This window comes from Phyllopteryx taeniolatus, chromosome 10 (assembly GCF_024500385.1).
Source record: "Phyllopteryx taeniolatus isolate TA_2022b chromosome 10, UOR_Ptae_1.2, whole genome shotgun sequence".
NCBI lineage: Eukaryota > Metazoa > Chordata > Actinopteri > Syngnathiformes > Syngnathidae > Phyllopteryx > Phyllopteryx taeniolatus.
This window is the reverse complement of record NC_084511.1, coordinates 29,596,487-29,617,093: the sequence shown is the minus strand read 5'-3', so window position 1 is coordinate 29,617,093 and position 20,607 is coordinate 29,596,487. Positions and strand designations below refer to the sequence as shown.

At 47.1% G+C, this 20,607-nt stretch overlaps 3 protein-coding genes and 1 long non-coding RNA gene across 32 annotated transcripts in view; 1 reads left to right on the top strand and 3 right to left on the bottom strand.

Annotated features, from left to right (window-relative positions):
• LOC133485289 (protocadherin gamma-C5-like) overlaps window positions 1-10,720 on the bottom strand; it is a 294,682-nt gene extending 283,962 nt beyond the window's left edge. Inside the window, exons 1-2 of one of the 3 annotated variants that reach the window (XM_061788779.1) lie at window positions 8,140-10,720; window positions 6,513-7,010 (exon numbers count right to left, since the gene is read on the bottom strand). In XM_061788779.1, the coding sequence (XP_061644763.1) occupies window positions 6,969-7,010; window positions 8,140-10,527 (2,430 nt within the window). In that variant the 5' untranslated portion in view covers window positions 10,528-10,720 and the 3' untranslated portion in view covers window positions 6,513-6,968. Of the gene's footprint in view, window positions 1-6,512; window positions 7,011-8,139 lie in introns of those variants that run through there. The other 2 variants (XM_061788764.1, XM_061788774.1) reach the window with 2 other exon arrangements.
• Window positions 792-5,744, bottom strand: LOC133485201 (protocadherin gamma-A10-like). Its single transcript, XM_061788616.1, has 2 exons — window positions 3,227-5,744; window positions 792-857 (listed from the first exon to the last, which is right to left on the bottom strand). The coding sequence occupies exons 1-2, from the start codon at window positions 5,612-5,614 to the stop codon at window positions 792-794; spliced, it is 2,454 nt and encodes an 817-aa protein (XP_061644600.1). The 5' UTR covers window positions 5,615-5,744.
• Window positions 10,721-12,067: 1,347 nt separating the features above from the next.
• On the top strand, window positions 12,068-14,039 carry LOC133485309 (uncharacterized). 2 transcript variants are annotated; one of them, XR_009790657.1, is made up of 4 exons: window positions 12,068-12,218; window positions 12,327-12,524; window positions 12,613-12,804; window positions 12,893-14,039. It is a non-coding gene; the product is annotated as an uncharacterized LOC133485309 (long non-coding RNA). The 2 variants fall into 2 exon arrangements; XR_009790656.1 differs by having other exon boundaries at window positions 12,073-12,218; window positions 12,613-12,783; window positions 12,964-14,039.
• A 526-nt stretch (window positions 14,040-14,565) lies between these two features.
• Window positions 14,566-20,607, bottom strand: part of LOC133484589 (protocadherin alpha-C2-like) — a 285,315-nt gene continuing 279,273 nt past the window's right edge. For 12 of the 26 annotated variants that reach the window (XM_061787418.1, XM_061787424.1, XM_061787422.1 and 9 more), the window contains exon 4: window positions 14,566-17,561. In XM_061787418.1, the coding sequence (XP_061643402.1) occupies window positions 17,263-17,561 (299 nt within the window). In that variant the 3' untranslated portion in view covers window positions 14,566-17,262. The remainder of the gene's footprint in view (window positions 17,562-20,607) is intronic. The other 14 variants (XM_061787433.1, XM_061787435.1, XM_061787437.1 and 11 more) reach the window with 2 other exon arrangements.

Sequence of the window (20,607 nt, the reverse complement as noted above, 5' to 3'; positions counted from 1 at the left end):
TGGATTCATATCTTCTTTTTGTATACACAAGTGAGAAACAAATGACCTCGTGCACGCATCATTGATATTAATGACACTTCAGTGCCACTGCAAATAATTCCTGACGAAGAACGAGATACAACTGCACGTCGGGCTTTTAAAAGCGCGGATGACGCCTCACAGAGAGAAAGGCCTCCTAAAATGAACACCCGACTCTCTCGTTGAGTCACAATTGTCCAAATTGAATGATGACTCCCATGAGTTGGTTTCAAGAGTTTGGATGAGACGACGGAATAGGGTTAAACCTTGAACGTTGCCAAGCACATTGAATGACCAACGATATCGAACGGTGGAAAGATGAATTTCCGACAAGGGTCGGTCGTTTCTGAGCTCGGAACTCTTTGTTGCAAGCAATAGCATTTAACTTGCCGGAGTGGAAATGAAAATCAAGTCAGGTCACAGTTGCAATGAGCAATGTTTTCCAATTCCTCACAGAATGAAATGAAACCCTTTGTACTGAACTCGAAAAAAGGCGGTCTCAACAAAATTGTTTTCCATGGACAACAACAACAACGAGAACATTGTTTTTTTTGTTTTTTTTTTTAAGACGTGTGTCTCATTGTTACATAGGCATTTGGAGGAAAGTGTTTAATGATTACAATGACGGAAAATCAAGAAAAGCGGAACGACGTCAAACTATATTCCATGAGCCGCGGCAATATTCAGCACCAAGGTCAGAGGTGTCAACGAAACAACACTTCTCTGTAGCAAAGTCATTTTACAGAAAACGACACATTGGTCCAGGTTCTCCATCAGACGTCATGGAAGAAACCACTGAAGAAAATGTAGAAAACAATGAAATCTGCATTTGGAGTCGTCTGAACAGGAGCAAAAGAGATACAAATGAACCCGCTTGCGATATAGTTAAGCTGCATTTGCTGAAATTGTTCATCGGTTCACTCATCCATCAGTTTGTTTGTTTTCAACGAGCTCTCGTTTCAGCTCAAATGAATTGTTTTTCCAAAAGAATCTGTCTCAATTCAAAAGTAACCCAAAATACTTATGTGATACAGTAGCAATTCTAAGCCAAAAGCAGCCGACTTCCAACAGCTCCTCCTTTTCAGATGATGATTTTTCAAACTATTTCCTAAAACTCTCATGAGGAACGAGATTAAGGACACCGAGCCTCAAACCTTGCAAAAAGTGACGAATGATCTTCTGCTAGCTATGGATTGCAACGCACCTCATCAATACTATGACAGCTCGACCTCGGCGCTGCCTTTGATACCGTCGTTCCCAATACACTCATTGATCGCCTCGAAACGTGTATCAGTACTACGGGCCCAGCACGTTCTTGGTTTTGATTTTATTTCCCAGATAGGATGCACCTTGGAATTCATGGTAACGTGATGTCTGAGTGTAATAATGTCCTTTGTGGAGTCCCGCAGGGATCGGTCCTCAGCCCTCTCGTTCAGTATTTATATGCTGCCGCTTGCCAATATCATACGCAGATATAATATTAGCTTTCACCGTCATGCCGACGATACTCAGATGCACATCACATTCAAATTAACGAGCCCACGCGATTGCGCTAATCTGGAGTCGTGTCTCGCTGAGATCAAACAGTGGCTGTCCTGTAGTGTTTTGCTTCTTAACACTGAATCTGAGGCTGTCGCTGTTTCCTGTCGCTGCACCGACCAACTGCGACAAGATCTGAGGTGGACCCCTTCCCCCGGAGTCGTTGCCATGGAGAATTCTGATCGAACCGACAGGGGCCAGGTCCTAAAGAAAAACCAACAAAGACATCTACCCTGCTGCGTCTTTTCTCGTTCAATTGACTCTTGTGCCATCTTCATGAACATTGTACAGCATCATAGTGTGTGATAAATGTTGCCCACTCGACATCCACTGCAGCCTGGTCACCCTAATCTGCAGTGCCTTTCTCAAGGGTTCTTCTTCCCCAGACGGGGTTTTGAGTTTTTCCTTGCCCGGTTGCGGGGTTTATATTAAGGGATCCCCTCCTTGAGCCGTCACCGTGTCGTGGTGGAGGGGTTTGTGTGTCCCAGTGATCCTAGGAGCTAAATTGTCTGGGGCTTTATGCCCCTGGCAGGGTCACCCATGACAAACGGGTCCGAGGTGAGGGACCAGACAAAGCACGGCTCAAAGACCCCTAATGATGACGACAAACAATGGACTTCGTTTTCCCTTGCCCGGACACGGGTCACCAGGGCCCCCCCACTGGTGCCGGGCCTGACCGAAAGAACAAGATCCCGGATCCAAGTGGCCGAAATGAGTTTCCTCCGCAGGGTGTCCGGGCTCTCCCTTAGAGATAGGGTGAGAAGCTCGGTCATCCGGGAGGATCTCAGAGTAGAGCCGCTGCTCCTCCGCATTGAGAGGAGCCAGATGAGGTGGCTGGGGCATCTGATTGGGATGCCTCCCGGACGCCTCCCCGGTGAGGTGTTCCGGGCACGTCCCACCGGGAGGAGACCCCGGGGACGACCCAGGACCGGGACACGCTGGAGAGACTACGTCCTTCGGCTGGCCCGGGAACGCCTCGGGATCCCCCCGGAAGAGCTGGATGAAGCGGCTGGGGAGAGGGAAGTCTGGGCGTCCCTGCTAAAGCGACTGCCCCCGCGACCCGACCCGGATAAGCGGTAGAAAATGGATTGATGGATATTAAGGGATGTTGTCAGTCATTTCCAATTTTGGGCCTGGGAAGCCCTTTGAGTCTCTGTGTTTAAGGGCTACACAAACCAAGTTGACTTTTTCCTTTAACCACACTTCTTGTTTAGGGTTAGGCAAAGATTGAAACTAATCCCAGCTGACTAAGTGATTTCATGTTCAATTTAGCAGACTGCTGACAGAAATAGAAACATTAACATTGACCCTCAGCACAACAATTAACCACAGCAACAAAATAGATTTACAGAATAAAGTAAGCTCCATGACAACAACAAGCATTTGCCATCATGTATGAGCAAAGGAAGGAAGTTGGAAAATTGTAAAAATGTTGATAGTACAGAGGTCAAACATCATCAAAGTCTTCCTCAATTAACAAAGTTGACTGGATTCTCCCAAGAGGCTCATCAGTCCAACAATTTCAAAGTGCAGACATACAAAAGATGTGTGGTAAAGTCGGAAGAACAAAGTCATGATTTGTCTTCTACAGCAAAGCAGGAAGTGGCTCCAACATAAATGGGAGCATAAACCAATGCAAAGACATGAAAATCTGCCATAAGGTTCCTACCTCAAGAGGGTCGAAAGAATCGCGAAGCTCGTCATCGAAGTCGCCGGGACTCTTCGCGGGCAGCGTGTCGTCGTCGTAAGAACGCACAAAGTTGAAGTCGCTGGTCCTGGAGCCCGTCGTCAAGTAGGCGTCGTAGTCGTAGGCGCCGCGTAAAGTTCCCGCGCCGTCGACATCGGCGTAATTCGGAGGGAGATACGCGCCGGGGACGGCGACCGCTCCGTCCAACAACAGTCTGGGCTTTCTCCTGCGACAAAAGCTCCCAGCCAGGACCGCCACCATGAAGGTCAGAAAGAAGGTGGACACGGACACCAGCGCCACCAGCAGATACGAGGTGACTTTGGAATTCTTCTCCCGCTCGTCGGAAGAAACGTCCTTCAGTTCCGGCACCTCGGCCAAGTTATCGGAAAGGAGTAAATACACGGAGCAGGTGGCGGAGAGAGGGGGCTGTCCGTTATCTTTCACCGCCACCATCAGGTTCTGTTTCATGCTGTCAGATTGGCCAATGTCCCGCCGGGTCCTGATCTCGCCACTGTGGAGACCGATGGTGAAAAGTCCCGGATCCGTGGCCTTGACGATGTGGTAGGACAGCCGGGCGTTCTGTCCGGAGTCGGCGTCCACCGCTATCACTTTGGACACCACGGAGCCTCCGTGCGCAGCTTTGGGGACCAGCTCGGTCATGAAGGAGTCGCCCTCCGGGGCGGGGTACAGTATCTGAGGAGAGTTGTCATTCACGTCCCATATCCACACGCTGACGCTCACGTTGCTGCTCAGCGGAGGAGAACCCTTGTCTCTGGCCACCACGTGGACTCGAAAACTCCTCAGGTCTTCGTAATCCAGGGAGCAAGCGGCGCGGACGGCCCCCGTGTCTCCGTCCACCGACACGTAGGAGGACGCCGGGGCGCCGTTCACCTGCGCGCCCGCCGACAGAGAATAAACCACCGTGCCGTTCTGTCTCCGGTCGGGGTCTCGAGCGCCGACCCGACACAAAGCCGAGCCGGCTTTGTTGTTTTCGCTCACGTAGGCGCTGTAGGACTCCCGCTCGAACGCGGGCGGGTTGTCGTTGACGTCGGCGACGGACAGGTGAAGACTTTTCCGGGAGGACAGAGGAGGAGAGCCCTCGTCGCTGGCGCCGATTGTAATGTTGTAATCGGACACCAGTTCGCGGTCCAGCTGGCCGCTAGTCACCAGAGAATAATAGTTCTTGATGGAAGGAACTAAGCGGAAGGGGACGTCTTGTTGGACGGAGCAGCGGACCTGCCCGTTCTGCTCAGAGTCTCTGTCCTGCACGTGAACGATGCCCACCTCGGTGCCAGGCGGCACGTTCTCCGCCACCGCATCGGTCAGCGACTTGATCGTGATAACTGGGGCGTTGTCATTCACGTCAGTAATATCTATGATAACTTTAGCGTAGGAGGTCAGTCCCAAGCCGTCTTTAGCTTGTACACTAATTTCAAATGAAGCACTTTCTTCAAAATCAATTAGACCAGCGACTTTAATTTCCCCCGTCGCGGGATCAATAGAAAATAAATGACCTTCGTCAGACACGTGGCCGAAGTCATACGTCACATCTCCATTGACGCCTTGGTCAGCATCAGTCGCCCTAACATGCATCACGGTTGTACCTGGAGGAGAGTTTTCAGGCAGGCGGGCTTTATAAAGGGCCTTGGCGAACACTGGCGCGTTATCATTCGCGTCCAGCACGGTGACGTGGATGACGACGGTTCCTGACCTCTGAGGGGAGCCGCCATCGAAAGCGCTCAGGAGCAAATTCGTCTGACTTTGCTTCTCTCGGTCGAGCTTATGTTCGAGAACGAGTTCAACTTTGTTGTCGTCAACGGAAAGAATAAAGTTGTCATTTCTTTGTAGGTTGTAATTTTGAACAGCGTTTTGTCCTATGTCTGCGTCATGAGCCTTTTCAATGGAAAAACGACTGCCCTTGTCTGCCGACTCCCCTATTTCCATTTCAATCAAATTATTTTTGAATTTTGGAGCGTTGTCATTTACATCTTGAATATGAAGACTCACGCGGTGAAGCTCCAGAGGATTTTCAAACACCAGGTCCATTTTAATAAGGCAGGATGCTTTCTTCCCACAAAGGCTTTCTCTGTCAATTCTCTCCGCTGTGATCAAATCTCCGGAGCTCAGATTCATCTCACAATACTGCTTACGTGTCCCTTCAACGTCAATCCGGGCATTTCGTGCAGACAATGTCCTCGGGTCGACGCCCAGATCTTTGGCGACATTTCCGACAACGGACGAGCCTTTCATCTCCTCTGGAAGGGAATAGCTCAGATCTCCGTCGACGAGGCGCGTCTGAACAACCGCGGCAAAAAGAAACAGCAAACGCCGCATCGAGAAATCCTCGACTGCCATGTTGACAGAAATCATCCAAAACGTGTTCGATCGCCTGTCCAAAAACGGAAATAAGAGGCTTCTCGCACCAATTCCACAGCGGTCGACACAAAAATAGTCTTCAGATTGAAATCATCCGCAGAAAGACAAAGCAACCAGAATCCGTGCGTTAGAACAGCCGGACTGGGTGTGGGTTTGCCTTCTACAAGCCAACAGCGACGCCAAGAGTCCATTGTGAGTAACAGCACTCAATGCAAGAACATGAAAATGACTCTACAAATATTAACAATTGAACCCATGCCTCTGTGTCCTGTGCGATCGCCAAAAGACAAATGTCAAATGGCAGCAAAAGTCGCACTTTTGCAGAACCTCTTCTTTCACACCAACATTTGAGTCTTCTGGTTTTGAAATATGACACCAACCACGCATGTACACTCATTTGATTTTCCACGGCTTCATCGACGATATTGCACCTGATGTGTTCTGCGACGCGCTATTGAACTCTCAAAATACGAAGGCTAAATGTTTCACGTGAAATGTGCGACAATCTCAAACTAAAACTCCTGTGAGGGCCATGCGTATTCAACCTATTCCGGTTTTGTAGCATGAAGGAAAACTAAATTCAACCGGAGTTGGGGTTGTCGGGAGTCTTTGAGCACCACGGACAGGTACCCAAACCTTTCAGTCGCGCCGAGTTCGTTTGCAGCACGAGGCAGGAGTTCGCAACTGCGGGCCTCGTTCGGCCCGCAGGGACCGACACTTGGCGCCGATCGTGATCGGAAAGTCACAACCAAGTCGAACCAAGAACATTCAAAAAATATTTATATCCATACACTTCAAAAACAGGTCTTTCTCAGAGTTTTACACACGATTACACGTGCAAAGTGCATTTGAGAGGACTTGACCATCAGTCAGGGAAAAAGTAAAACCGGAATCAATATTGCAAAATTGGAAAATGATATTGCATTCAGAACACACTGACAAGGAATACAGCAACAGTAAATGTCACCCAAAAAAAATACCAAGACTGAACAAAATGAACAATGCGCCAACATTAGACAATTCACTTTTACTTGCATGCATTCAGAGCACAAAATTAGGAGGAATAAAAACATAAAGTACAAGTATAAACGTGCATGTGTAAAGCATACAAACATGACTTACATCAAGAAACGCCCAAACTCGGATGCATCACAATGGGGTTGATGTTCTTTTTCATTTCGAATGTCCCCAAAAATATTCCCATACAGTGGAACCTCGATAGACCCGACGAATACGGGCGGGCGGTCGTCCGATATCGCCGTTTACCACGCCGGTGTGCTCCGTCATGGTGACGTTGTGGATGTGCAGTACTCATCGTAGGCGAGTCGCTTTCAGGAGCTGAGAGGAATTAGTGCTTCCTAGTTCCAAATCCGTTGCCAAAGACGAACGGCTTGACAAAAAAAAAAAAAAACTGTTACTGTACCAAAAATAGCTTGTTCCAGACTCCGAAGACATGTTCTGTACTCCGCAGCGTTAACATCGTATGCATGCCGGTCTCTTTCTGCTCTATTCACAATAAACAACACCATTCCATCATGGCTGCCATGTCAATGCCCCACATTCAATATGGCTGCCACTGAGGCATGGGAGGCAACCTATTGAGGACTTGGGGGGAGTCATATTGTACATCTGTGACCCGGAAAGAGCTCAGTCCCATTCTCTGCCTGCGTTGCGCCACAGCGCCAGTCAACAACGGTGGCCAATTCTGGAACTAACAGACTTTGTCAACAGCAGTTGAAGTGACAAATGGAATCTATTTGTGGACACATTGTTCGGTCCCGACGGTCCGTTTTGTCCGATGTCCGTTATATCGGGGTCCGTTTTATCGAGGTTCCACTTTATATCATGTTTACAATTCGCGATATTGCCTCCTTCGAGCGGAACAAGCTGCATGTTTCTGGCATTTTCCTTTCCAAATAAAACGATGCTACACTAACAAACATGTTGGGCAAGTTAATCATATTTTCTTCACACTTAAAAAAATAGATTATAGATTGTTTTTTTTGTTTGTTTGTTTTTTTTTACTGTCAAACAAGTCGGTGGTAATGACTGACGTCATTTAAGAAGTTAATTGCAGTCGTGCAACCTGCACTGGAGAAAGCTCATCTATCATGAAACTACAGTTATATCCAGAGGTGGCGGAACCGGGGAGACCTGGGGAGCACGTGCCCCCACTTTTTATTTCACCCAAAGTGCCCCTTTTGTTTTTGTTTTTTTACCCCAAGTCGCCCGTCGACGATTGTTTTCCGAGGAGCAAAAGTGCCCTCAGAGCAGGAAGACGTGCCCCAAAAGAACTGCCCCCCCCCCCCCCCAGCTTTCAAAGCCGTTCCGCCGCCCCTGTTACTTTCTCATCTGAAAGTTGAATATTTGTAACTAATATCTGCTAGACGTACTTTACAGATCACACTCATAAATAGTCGAACACCAAATGGGCAGGAAAAGTATCAAGAAAGAAAAGCTCAATGGATTTCAATCATTTAATAAATGGAATTACTTTTGAATTAAAAAAAGACTCCTACCTTTGTGTCAAGATCTCCAAACATCTCATCGAAGTCGCCGGGACCCTTCGCGAGCGCGCGGTCCGCGGGCAGCGTGTCGTCGTCGTAAGAACGCACAAAGTTGAAGTCGCTGGTCCTGGAGCCCGTCGTCAAGTAGGCGTCGTAGTCGTAGGCGCCGCGTAAGGTTCCCGCGCCGTCGACATCGGCGTAATTCGGAGGGAGATACGCGCCGGGGACGGCGACCGCTCCGTCCAACAACAGTCTGGGCTTTCTCCTGCGACAAAAGCTCCCAGCCAGGACCGCCACCATGAAGGTCAGAAAGAAGGTGGACACGGACACCAGCGCCACCAGCAGATACGAGGTGACTTTGGAATTCTTCTCCCGCTCGTCGGAAGAAACGTCCTTCAGTTCCGGCACCTCGGCCAAGTTATCGGAAAGGAGTAAATACACGGAGCAGGTGGCGGAGAGAGGGGGCTGTCCGTTATCTTTCACCGCCACCATCAGGTTCTGTTTCATGCTGTCAGATTGGCCAATGTCCCGCCGGGTCCTGATCTCTCCACTCTGGAGACCGATGGTGAAAAGTCCCGGATCCGTGGCCTTGACGATGTGATAGGACAGCCGGGCGTTCTGTCCGGAGTCGGCGTCCACCGCTATCACTTTGGACACCACGGAGCCTCCGTGCGCAGCTTTGGGGACCAGCTCGGTCATGAAGGAGTCGCCCTCCGGGGCGGGGTACAGTATCTGAGGAGAGTTGTCATTCACGTCCCATATCCACACGCTGACGCTCACGTTGCTGCTCAGCGGAGGAGAACCCTTGTCTCTGGCCACCACGTGGACTCGAAAACTCCTCAGGTCTTCGTAATCCAACGAGCAAGCGGCGCGGACGGCCCCCGTGTCTCCGTCCACCGACACGTAGGAGGACGCCGGGGCGCCGTTCACCTGCGCGCCCGCCGACAGAGAATAAACCACCGTGCCGTTCTGTCTCCGGTCGGGGTCTCGAGCGCCGACCCGACACAAAGCCGAGCCGGCTTTGTTGTTTTCGCTCACGTAGGCGCTGTAGGACTCCCGCTCGAACGCGGGCGGGTTGTCGTTGACGTCGGCGACGGACAGGTGAAGACTTTTCCGGGAGGACAGAGGAGGAGAGCCCTCGTCGCTGGCGCCGATTGTAATGTTGTAATCGGACACCAGTTCGCGGTCCAGCTGGCCGCTAGTCACCAGAGAATAATAGTTCTTGATGGAAGGAACTAAGCGGAAGGGGACGTCTTGTTGGACGGAGCAGCGGACCTGCCCGTTCTGCTCAGAGTCTCTGTCCTGCACGTGAACGATGCCCACCTCGGTGCCAGGCGGCACGTTCTCCGCCACCGCATCGGTCAGCGACTTGATCGTGATAACTGGGGCGTTGTCATTCACGTCTGTAATATCTATGATAACTTTAGCGTAGGAGGTCAGTCCCAAACTGTCTTTGGCTTCTACTCTCATCTCATATGACGTTTTCTCTTCAAAATCAGTCACACCTGTTACTTTAATTTCCCCCGTCGCAGGATCAATAAAGAATACATTCACATTAATGCCAGACACGTGGCCGAAGTCATACGTCACATCTCCATTGACGCCTTGGTCAGCATCAGTCGCCCTAACATGCATCACGGTTGTACCTGGAGGAGAGTTTTCAGGCAGGCGGGCTTTATAAAGGGCCTTGGCGAACACTGGCGCGTTATCATTCGCGTCCAGCACGGTGACGTGGATGACGACGGTTCCTGACCTCTGAGGGGAGCCGCCATCGAAAGCGCTCAGGAGCAAATTCGTCTGACTTTGCTTCTCTCGGTCGAGCTTATGTTCGAGAACGAGTTCAACCTTATCGTTGTCAACAGCGAGAATAAAGTGAGCATTCTTTTGTAAATGATATCTGTTCACGGCATTTTGTCCGATATCTGCATCATGGGCCTCCTCAATTGCAAATCGGCTTCCCCTTTCAGCCGACTCCCCTATTTCCATTTCGATTGAATTCTTTTTGAAATGCGGCGAGTTGTCGTTCACGTCCTGAATATGGAGACTCACGCGATGCAGCTCGAGAGGATTTTCCAGAAGCAGATCGACTTTGAGCACACACGACGGCTTCTTGTCACAAAGGCTTTCTCTGTCAATTCTCTCCGCTGCGATCAAATCTCCGGTGCGCAAATTCACCTGACAAAAACGTCTCCGAGGGTCCTCGAAATCAATCCGAGCTTTTCGCGAGGACAACGTGGCCAGGTCCACTCCGAGATCTTTGGCTACGTTTGCGATCGCAGACGAGCGCTCCATCTCCTCCGGAAGCGAATAGCTGAGATCTCCACGAACGAGGGGCAGCGTCGCCATCAAAGCGCAAATGCACACAATCGGGCCCGCCGCTGAAATTCCTTTGTCTGCCATTGTTGCGAGAGGGCACACGCGTGCAGCTCTTCCAAATATTCGAGGGCAATGCTACATTTCAACCCAGCGGCGAGAAAATGACAAAGATTCCTGGAGCGGCTTGAATTCGCTAAGGCGTGGGCGGAGATGTGTGCGATTTGCGTGAGCTCACAGCGGCACCCCCTGTCCTTGCACGCTCGAGACATCTGCTTTTAGTTGCGCGCACGATAAATGCAAAAAAAAAAAAAAAAAAAAAAAAAAAACATATTTTCACACTTTTTTAATTGCCGTTAATAATTCGGCCAACGGAATGTACACATGGAATCAACCCTGTTATGGTCGATTCAATTCCCCCCGAAAATGAAAATGACCTGGATGAAACAGGGAAAAACAAACAACAACAAAAAAAAACAATGTGGAGACATACAAATGCTACGCAGAAAGTATTGATGCGTCATCATTCATTTTTATTAAACATATGGCAGCACATACGGCAGCATACGGTTGCAATCGAAATCACATTTTTAAATATCATTTGAGCCAAGCTAAATAATAATAATAAACAAGGGGATGAAACAAATGCAAATATTAGAGCTAAGATAATAATAATAATAATAAGTTTCATCCCCTTGTAAATAATATATACAGTCAATTGCCAGCACAAAACCTTTTATGCTGCCACACATACGACCCAAGAATGAATAATAATAATAATAATAATTGGTGTTTTGTACGTTGTGAGACTATATTGCGAGATGCATCCCTCAGCAAGCTCCAAATGTTTTAGCAGCTGTGTCTGCAAAGGGGGGGGGGGGGGGGGGAAATAAATATCTAGCGGTCACGAACATTCGGTACCATGGACAGGGACAACAACAGGCAACAACAATTGCGCAACATTATCATACTGGCAGGGCCTGTTCGATACCAACATTTGTCTGTGTAGCTCAACCTGCGAAACCTGTGAAATAAAAAAGAAAAAAACAAACAAACAAACAAAAACCGATGAAGTGACGACCAAAACCTTTTCACCTGCCCACATTTGTTCATAAGGTCAAAATAGTCCGAATTTGCTAAACCTCAAGATGCTATGGACAATGCATAGAGTTTGGACGAAGTTCGCACACATTTCAAAGTATTGTTTTTGTAACGCCTTCACTGAAGACAAATATGATTGTTTAATTTGGGTTTCGATTGAAGACTCGTGTCGAGCCGCACTTGTGCGCACGCCCAAAGTGCTTGTCGCAGCGGGCGTGCGAGGCTGCAAGCCGGGCACCGCCGGGCACCTCCGGGTACCGCCGGGCACCGACGACGTTTCAAATGCTCACCTGCTTCTTGTGCCTCCGATTGTCTTGTGTTTGTCCACGCCAGCGGCCAAGCCGGGGTATTTCCCGTTCCCGCCATTAACAGGCTGATTGGCGCGCTACAGAAGGTCAGGTGACCGCGGACTAAACCATTATTGCTGATTAGAAAAGTATTTCATTGTTTATGATGGTTTTGTTTCGAATGAGGTAACAGTTGTATGGAAATATATTTTATGTGGCGGATGATGGTTGATTTATGAGTGTTTCTTTATTTTTTGCTCATTTATTTCTTAAAACTAAATTGTGATTTGGTATCTTCCGGGGAGGGGCTAAGGGGTATTTAAGGACCGCTACGGCAGTCGTTCGTGCTGGCGGGGCTTAGCAACGTCGCGTATCCCCTCGCTGCTCCACGTAAGTTTTACTAAACCTCTAATCTAAAAAACATTTTTGGTTTTTTAACTTCGTTTAAACTTTGTCTTGCACTGCAAAAATGTTGGCCACCCTTCTGCTGTTGTTTAGGGGACCTGGTGTAAACAAAACCAATCACCGCAGAAGTTTTCCAACGGAGCCATAATCTTTTCTTTCCTTTTTTTTTTTTTTTTTTTTTAAATTCCAAAACCGAACCCGTGACATATGATTATTATTGATTATGTTGAAATGCCTTTGAAACGAGCGTCTTCCTATACTATTGCACTCTCACCAATGGCGCAGCGTCAGGTGCGCCTTCTAAGGATCTAGAATATCTGCTTAAACTATGATTGATGGAACCCCAGCGCGCTGAAAGTTGTCATTTCTCCGTTTCCAGTCCTGTTGAGGAAATGCGCCGTGATGTTTTTCCCAGAAGATGGCGCCTTCTGCTCGCGACAGTTGTTGTTTCGCTGCCCCAGCAGGCTCGTCATCCACTTTTGACCTCGGCACTGGCATGCACTCGGAGAGGCGCAGTAGCAGATTTGGGCCACCAATTTCCAGTAAAGTGGTCTTCAATTATTACACAATGGTGAGCATGTGCCTTTTTTTTTTTTTTTTTTTTTTTTTGATTTGTCTCTGCCGATCGAACATATAAGATCTTTTCAACGTTGCTCCAGGATCTCCCCCCCACCGCCCAACAGTCGTAGCTATAAAAAAAAAAACATTGATGGACAGCGTGAAAAAAGAGAACGTGATGAAGCATTTCCCCTGGCGCTACATGAACTTTTGAACTTCTCTCCTAAATACCATCCCTCTCTGAAACGAGACGAAAGCCACGCAGACTGCATGAGACCGGTCGAGAGCAGCATTAACGACATTTGGTTCCTCAAATTTAACTGTGGAACACAGACAGGAACACAAATGAGCAGATGACTTATTACTAGTGAATGTATTTATTATTTAGTCAAAAGGCGACACAATTGTAGTGACTTACAACGCCGCACCATCTGCCCTGTTTGGAGTTTTTGTTTGACATCATTCTGTTGGTACGCCGCAGTCGAAGCGGCTCGCGTCGATGAGCCCAAACTTTGTGCATTCGGCCTTAATAAAGCGAGCCAATAATTTGTCGTTGAAAAAATGCCGAGGCCGAGACTGCCCTAAACATAAATAGGATCTCGTACAGATGGAGAAGGTCAAATTGAAAGTTCAAGAGGAGCCAAGTCAAACTGAGTGCTGTGGGAACTCTGAATGTTCTTTAGTTTTGAATTTGGACCTGCTGGCCAGTTAACACTTTTGTTCTCATGTCTTTTACAACATTGTTTAAAAGTATATACCACATTTAAAATCAGTACTATTGTGTTACAAACCGGAATTCATCTGAACAATTAATCCAGACAAATGTTATGAATGTTCTTGAATTGTGAATAATCTTAAGAGCAGCTACGACCGCTTATTCAAAACCGAAATAATGTTCTGCCTTCATTAGTGTCCTTGTGAGAAGAGGCCTGAATGTGATTAATTTAGGCCAGCAATGCTAATCTATGCCTTTTACTTTATAGCAGATATACCTTCTGGGAGCAAGTAAATCTACTTAGCCACTCTGTCTAATGAGGTTCTTGTGTCTGGAAGCTTCCATTCTCAAGGGAGCGTTGGGAACATATGCGAAAGTGCATCAGACTAATAAGTCGAAATGCAGCTGCAGGTCGATCTGCTTGCCACCTGTCACCTCCGCGGGGAACGTGCCTGTCGACTTGAAGTGATTCCATGCTTTCATTGGACAAATGTGATATTGTTCTTACCCAATAAAGAAATTAGTCCGGCTGAGGAAGGTGTGGTGTAAACGTGTGCCTGGTGTTTGTCTGAAATCAGAAATTCCTCGAGTCCAGTATCCTTTCACATCAGACGTGGTGGTCTTTTCATTTTTTCATCAGGAGCTTGCCCAGACATTGTAAGGAGGGAATTCATTTCACTGCCAGCCCCCCCCCCCCCCCCCCCCCAGTTAACATTGACTTCAAACTCCGTCAATGGCAGTGAAGGAGTTAAACCATGTGGAGGCACCACTGAGCCCCGTTATAAGCTGGAAAATATTCTGAAAAATTGCATCAGCATGGTTATTTTCCACATGCATTTTGATCCTAAAGCCAGTCAGTTGTATCAATTGAATTTCCATTGATTTTGGTCTCCAATCACACTGTGAAACCAATCGATTTCAACTGCTGTAGTTCATTCACTGAGATGTGGCAAGTGGGGTTGAAGTGTGTACAGTGCTGTATGTACTCTTTTTTTCCCCTGCTGCATGCTGAAATAATAGGTCAATGGATGTCTCATTCTCTCAAAGACACGATTTCAATTTTATTTTTAAGAAAGAAAACTTTATTTGTGAATTATAAACAAAACACATTACCACTGTTTCCATTTAGGTCAAATGAAAGGCAAAATGGGAATGGAAGTAAATGAAAGTCACTATTTCACGGTCACATTTGATGAGCAGGTGTACGGAAAAAAAAAAATCCTAACAAATCTGGGCTGGTCCTCATCCGGACCGCACATTGCCACCAAAGTTCACCACCAAACACTGGGAAAGAATGACAGCATGAAAGCTCACTAAATACAAGCACTACATATACTTTTCCCCCCCAGTTTTTTTGGGTGATTTTTTTTTTTTTTTTTTTTTTTCTTTGCAAGAATGAAAGGGAAGTGATTGCTCATCATATGATCATACATATTTCAGTTACAATATTACAAGTGTTAGTTAGATCATCATGTCAAAGCTGGACAGCGTGAAATTCTTCTTCTTTTTTTTTTTTTTTGACTTGTTTTCAAAAGCCTAAATACAAATTTGGGAAAAATGCATTAAAAACGTATATATCACACTATAGCATTACAAATATCGAAAGGTTTAGTGGATGCCATAGCACATCTGCAGAGCGTGACGTTTTTAATACATACGTAGATGTTCGGCATAGACAAGAGAAGTACATACAAGTATTTCCTGTGTGAGTAATGAAGAGAAAAAAAAAATGATAATACAAAAAAAAAAAAAAAAAATCATCGCTATCTATGTATATATATATATTTCTCTATATAGTATGTTTCCTTAGAGCAGTACATGCAGCAGCCACTTAATGGAGTGACATCATACCGAGCCGCAAAACTTTGGGGGAGGTGGGAACGAGTTCCAGGCAGGAGAGTGAGAGCCACAGAAGCACGGACGCAAGTTTCAGCCTCGTCGTCATCGCCTCGGGACAGACGACTGGTGAAATTTTGCCGTTAACGGGGAAGCCCCAGATTTGTAAATGTTTTTTTTAAGCAGGTTCAATTACTCGTGTAGAGACAATCAATCAAACGCTACATCTACAGCGTACATAAAAGATAGTATGCGACTCGATGATGATAAGCAATCGACTTGAGGGTGGGGTGGGGGGGGGGGACGACAGGGGGGCGCCCGCCACCTCGCTTCCTGCCCGGTCTTCCGCCACTGTGACTCATCTCAATCCCACCTGATTCGTCTCCCGAGAGCGGCGACAAACAGGAAGTGAGTGAACGGCAACGTATAGTATTCACGTTAAAAGCACTGAACCATTTTGCACTTTTTGAGACAAGTTGAAGGTGTATGGACCCCCCCCACCGCCCCACCGCCCCCGCCCCCGCCGCCCTCCACCACCCCGAATGGGCCACATCCACATTACTCCATGCTGTTGTCAGCACACCACAATGTTCAGAGCAGGCCGTTTTCCCAGGACGGGTCCTGAGCAGGGGGTACGTGTCTGGAGGGATACATGCAGGAACAGGAGAGTGGGTGGGAGGGGTCTCGACATAAAATGGCCAAAACACGTACTGTGAATCTCTTCAGAGAATTAAGGAAAGTAGGTTTACTTCATCTTGACATGAAGAGGCAGTCAGTGGGGTTGTGGTTGGGGGATATTTTGTGGTAGCATAGGAGGAGCACAAGCAGGTGAGAAGTTGAAACGGGATTGGGTTTAAGGGCTGGTTGCTACCAAACATTCAAAGCAGAAAGCCTTCAGCTTTTGCTGCAGCGTGGGGACATAAGAAGGGCTGTTACCAAAATCTCAAGATTCTGCTCGTCTCCTTCAGAGTCCACTGACCGATAGCCGGAGTCGTCCGTTCGAGAGGAGAGCGCGAGCTATCTTCCCCATCCCTCCTCCGACTTGCTTGTGCTCTCTGCATCGGGCTTCCGGCGGGAGCGTTCGCTCTCTTGGTCCTTTCGAAGCAGTCGGCAAATACAGCGTGATCGCAAGAGGGATGCGCCGTCCATCCTGAGAGTTGATAACCCATAGGTGGCAAAAAGCGGACAGTGCCTCGTTTTCAGCACGGGATTTTCTCTCGTTGCCTTTTGAATTTTGACTTTTTTTTTTTTTTTTTTGAAGCTTTTTCTCAAGTGCTGTCAGCGTCCACATGGCAAAAAAGTGTGTTAGCATGTTTGACTGTGCGAGCGTGCATGCGTGTGGATTCTTTTGCGATCACAGGAAACACTGTTGGTAGTAAGAACTGCAGCAGTTTTGTTGGAAATGTTAGCCTTCGTTTCAGTGACTCTCCCCCTGTGCTATTTACAAGTCGTGTGTGTATATTGTATTCATGTGTGTGTGTGTGTGTGTGTGTGTGTTGTGTATCCAGCTCCAGATTGCACACACCTGACTTTTCCTTTTTCTTGGCTGGCACAGAGCTTTTACAAAGTATTTGTCTTCTCTCGCAGAGAATGATTTCTCATGGTTTGGGGTTTAGGGGGTAATACAGAGGTGCCAACGTGCCCGGCGGGTTGAAGGAGGCTAAACAATCGGGATGGGGTTAAAGAGTGCTCCTGTGTTATTTTCTAGCAACGTTTTCGTTGACTCGGGGTGTATAGGCACATGGGGGCGTGGATGAAAATCAATCTTTTTATTGTTTCTGAAGGCAAGATCAATAATTGACCTCAGTGAGGACTGAAGGTAAAGGCCAGCTTAAAAGCAAACCCAGTGGACTTTGGTTGGTACCTCTGTTTTAGCAACACCCTTTTTCTTTCCTTTGCCAATTTTCACTTCTTGCTTCTTTACTCATCATCATCTTTGCCCTTTTTGTCCTTCTTGTCCTTCTTCTTCTTTTTCTTCTTCTTGGCCTCCTCCTTCTTTCCGAAGGTGATAAAGTCGCTCTTGTCGTCCTCTCCTCCTTGGTTCTGTCTGATGGATATGATGGCGGGGGAGCCGGGGATGATGAACGCCTCCGGCGGAACCTCGCCGGCCTTCAGGTGCTGCGGGGGGGCGCCGGGACCCCCGGGGCCGTAGCGAAAGTGCCAACTGTTGCTGTCAACTCCGGCACCCATCGGGGGGGACACCTCTCCCCCTTCGGCATCTGAAATGACAAGCGAGAATCTGTTATTGTTTGCTATTTATTCGTCTCGTACGGGAAAATCTCGGCGCAATTGTCACATCCGGTGTCGCTCAACGAGTAACTTTGACTATTATTTTATTCGTTGGAATTAGAAAACACAATTCGTCATAGTACACCTTTTATTTTAATACATACATTAAAACTATTATCAATGATAAAATTATAACAATGCTGTAAAAAAAAAAAAGAGAGAACCATTTCAAAACTATCGAAGCAGAAGGAAGCATGTATCTGAAAAAGTCACCTGACCAATCATGTATTTGTATAAATCATATAATAACATAATACTGGTTAAAGTCAAGAGTTAATACAAGGCCCACCTGTAAAAGGCTATTTTTTTTTTTGTGTGTGTGGTCCCGTCAAAAAATATCATGTCATGACTCTTAAAAAAAAAGTAATACTCCCAAATCCGAACCAATCGGAAGCCGACCAGCGTCCCCGGACGGATTATATTCCGTGCTGTGGCATCAGACTGGCCTCGTTGAAAACTAATCGCTTTTCCTTTCCCAGCCTTCAGCTGCTCCGACCTTTCACGCAGTCGACCGCGTAAACGCAGTCACGTCGCTCCCCGTTCTCCATCACGGTCTTCATCTATCGCATCAGTGCCGATCGTCAGTGTTAACACCTCAATGGCGATTATTCCTCTCGGTCTCTCCATATAAAAAGTCACCGCAACGACGCTACAGTCTGTGAATGCCCTCCTCATTCTTTGCGTGAACATAGCCGAACTCTGCGGAAGAACATCTCTGCCGTGTCCAGTGCCCGCCAAGATTTTCACAGCCACTTAAACCAGACAAGCGCTATTCGGTCAAGTCTTGTGAATCATTTCTCTTTGCCGGACTGTTGGACAGAAGCGCAGCGTTACATAAAGTGAGGAGGAAGAAGGAGAATGATGATGAAGATGAGGCAGGATTTTGTGACGCAGATACGAAACACGATGGGAGGCAAAAAAAAAAAAAAAAAGGAAAGGACTAAAGGACTAGGTCCATTTTCATCAATGTTTTTTTTTAATTTGGCATAACTGCGGTGGTCTCTTCGACTGTTGTGTGACAGAATGCAAATCCGTGACCACGCCCGTTTTCAAGATGGCACCTCAGCAAATGAAAAACACAATGAGGCCGTCTATTTAGAAATCTCCATATCGACTTTGCGTAAAGTCTCTCATTTGGCATATCACATATAATGTCCACCTGTCAAAATGCAGAGGAAGCTCAAAACAACCCTGTTTCAATTTGGAACTCCACAAATCCTTTCTGGAAAAATATGCCTCCAAAGTCGCACGACACTTCGGAGTTCAAAACATCGGCGCGCATGACATTCTATAAATCAGAGTTGGGCTTTTTCTTGTGGTTCTGTCATTTTGTTGCAAAAGGAAGAGTAGTTACAGCAAGAATGAATTTGGCAAATAATCTTGACAGACCCAAAAGAAAAGTGCACAGAAGTCTGCAACGCGCGGACTCGAGGTTTCCATTCTTGGGTGTCCCGGCTCTCTGCGCTTGATGAATAATCTTGCCGAACAAAATGATTTTGATCCGTTATTGTCGTAGGTTTAAATGAGCGAGTGTATCAATGAGGATAAAGACCGCGGCAAACATGCATCCGGTTGTGCAGTCTTTTTCCTCCCTAGTGAATGTAGGTCACTCTGGTGCTCCCTTCCTCCCGTTCCACTTCATACCTGCAGTTCTCCCCCTCTGCAACACACCCATTTGTCCTCCCCCTTACGCTCTCTAAGTGCATTTCACCTCCCTTTGTCCTTCCAGCATCCTTCGGCCAGCACCATATGTTCACACCTCCCTCGATTGGACGGCCCCCACCCCTCCTCCCGTCGATAATTGGGCCTCGTGAATGGTTGCCGTGGAAACAACATCCTCCGGTAAAGCAGTAGGAGTCGTGGTGACAGCGGCTGATTCAGAATAGAGCGAGAGAGAGAGAGAGAGAGAGAGAGAGAGAGAGAGAGAGAGAGAGAGAGATCCAGCCAGCCAGCCAGCAGAACCCTGATTCCATTAACGTGGATGTACTAAGCCGGACATGGGCTGCGCTCCATCTGTCACGGCCGGCGCAGAACACTACGTTCGCAGCCACACACGCGATGCATATTCTCCACACAAAAAACGCACAAGACAGCGCAGATGTAATCAACACTAATTAATTGGTGAATATCAACAAGTTCATCTTACATGTGACGAATGGGTAAGATTGAAGGGAGGGTTGGTTTTAGTGTAATCACACACACACACACACACTTTTTTTTTTTTTTTTTGCGAAACTGCAAATGTACCGCTGAGGGTTGCAGCTTGCCTGACAAACTTAAGTTATAAATAGAAGAGCCTGTGACTCGTGCTGAGGTGACAGCCAAGCCACTTTAAATCAATATGTCATTCTCTCCTACCTGCGATATGCTCCAGGGTATTCCACATCGCAAATATATATGTATATATATACATTTTCCCCTCAAGCAAGGTCTGCCTTTCAAATCTTCTCATATTCTCAACCCGAATTTTTTGTGAATCCAACCGTAAGCCATTTTGATCTTAAGATAAAGTGGCTTTCAGGTCAAAATTGAAGTCGCTAATCGGGATAACGATGATCATATAAAAAAAAAAAAAAAAAAAAAGTCACAATCTGTCGCTGTACCTTCAAGTTTGGAAGTGCATCCATGCTGCGAGTCCTGAGCCAAGATGAAAAAAATACAAATAAAAACTAACCCAAAAAAAAAAAAAAAAGCCGAGTGGAAGAGGCTGTGGGTGCGTATGCGTGCAAGGGAAGGGGCGTGGGCAGCATCCCTTGCCAACGCAACGCAACGCCACGGTACACCAGACAACTGGGAAATTGGACATGAAAATGAGCACAAAAGTATGCTCACAACAGGACCTATTTACAGCAACATGGCCGCCTCTGTGGAATCCCATGAAGCGCTGCATCATCAAATCCCACAGCAGCTCTCCATTTTTGACCAGAATTTCAAAGCAGTTACAGTAGGATTTTAGGTTAGGATTTATACACATGA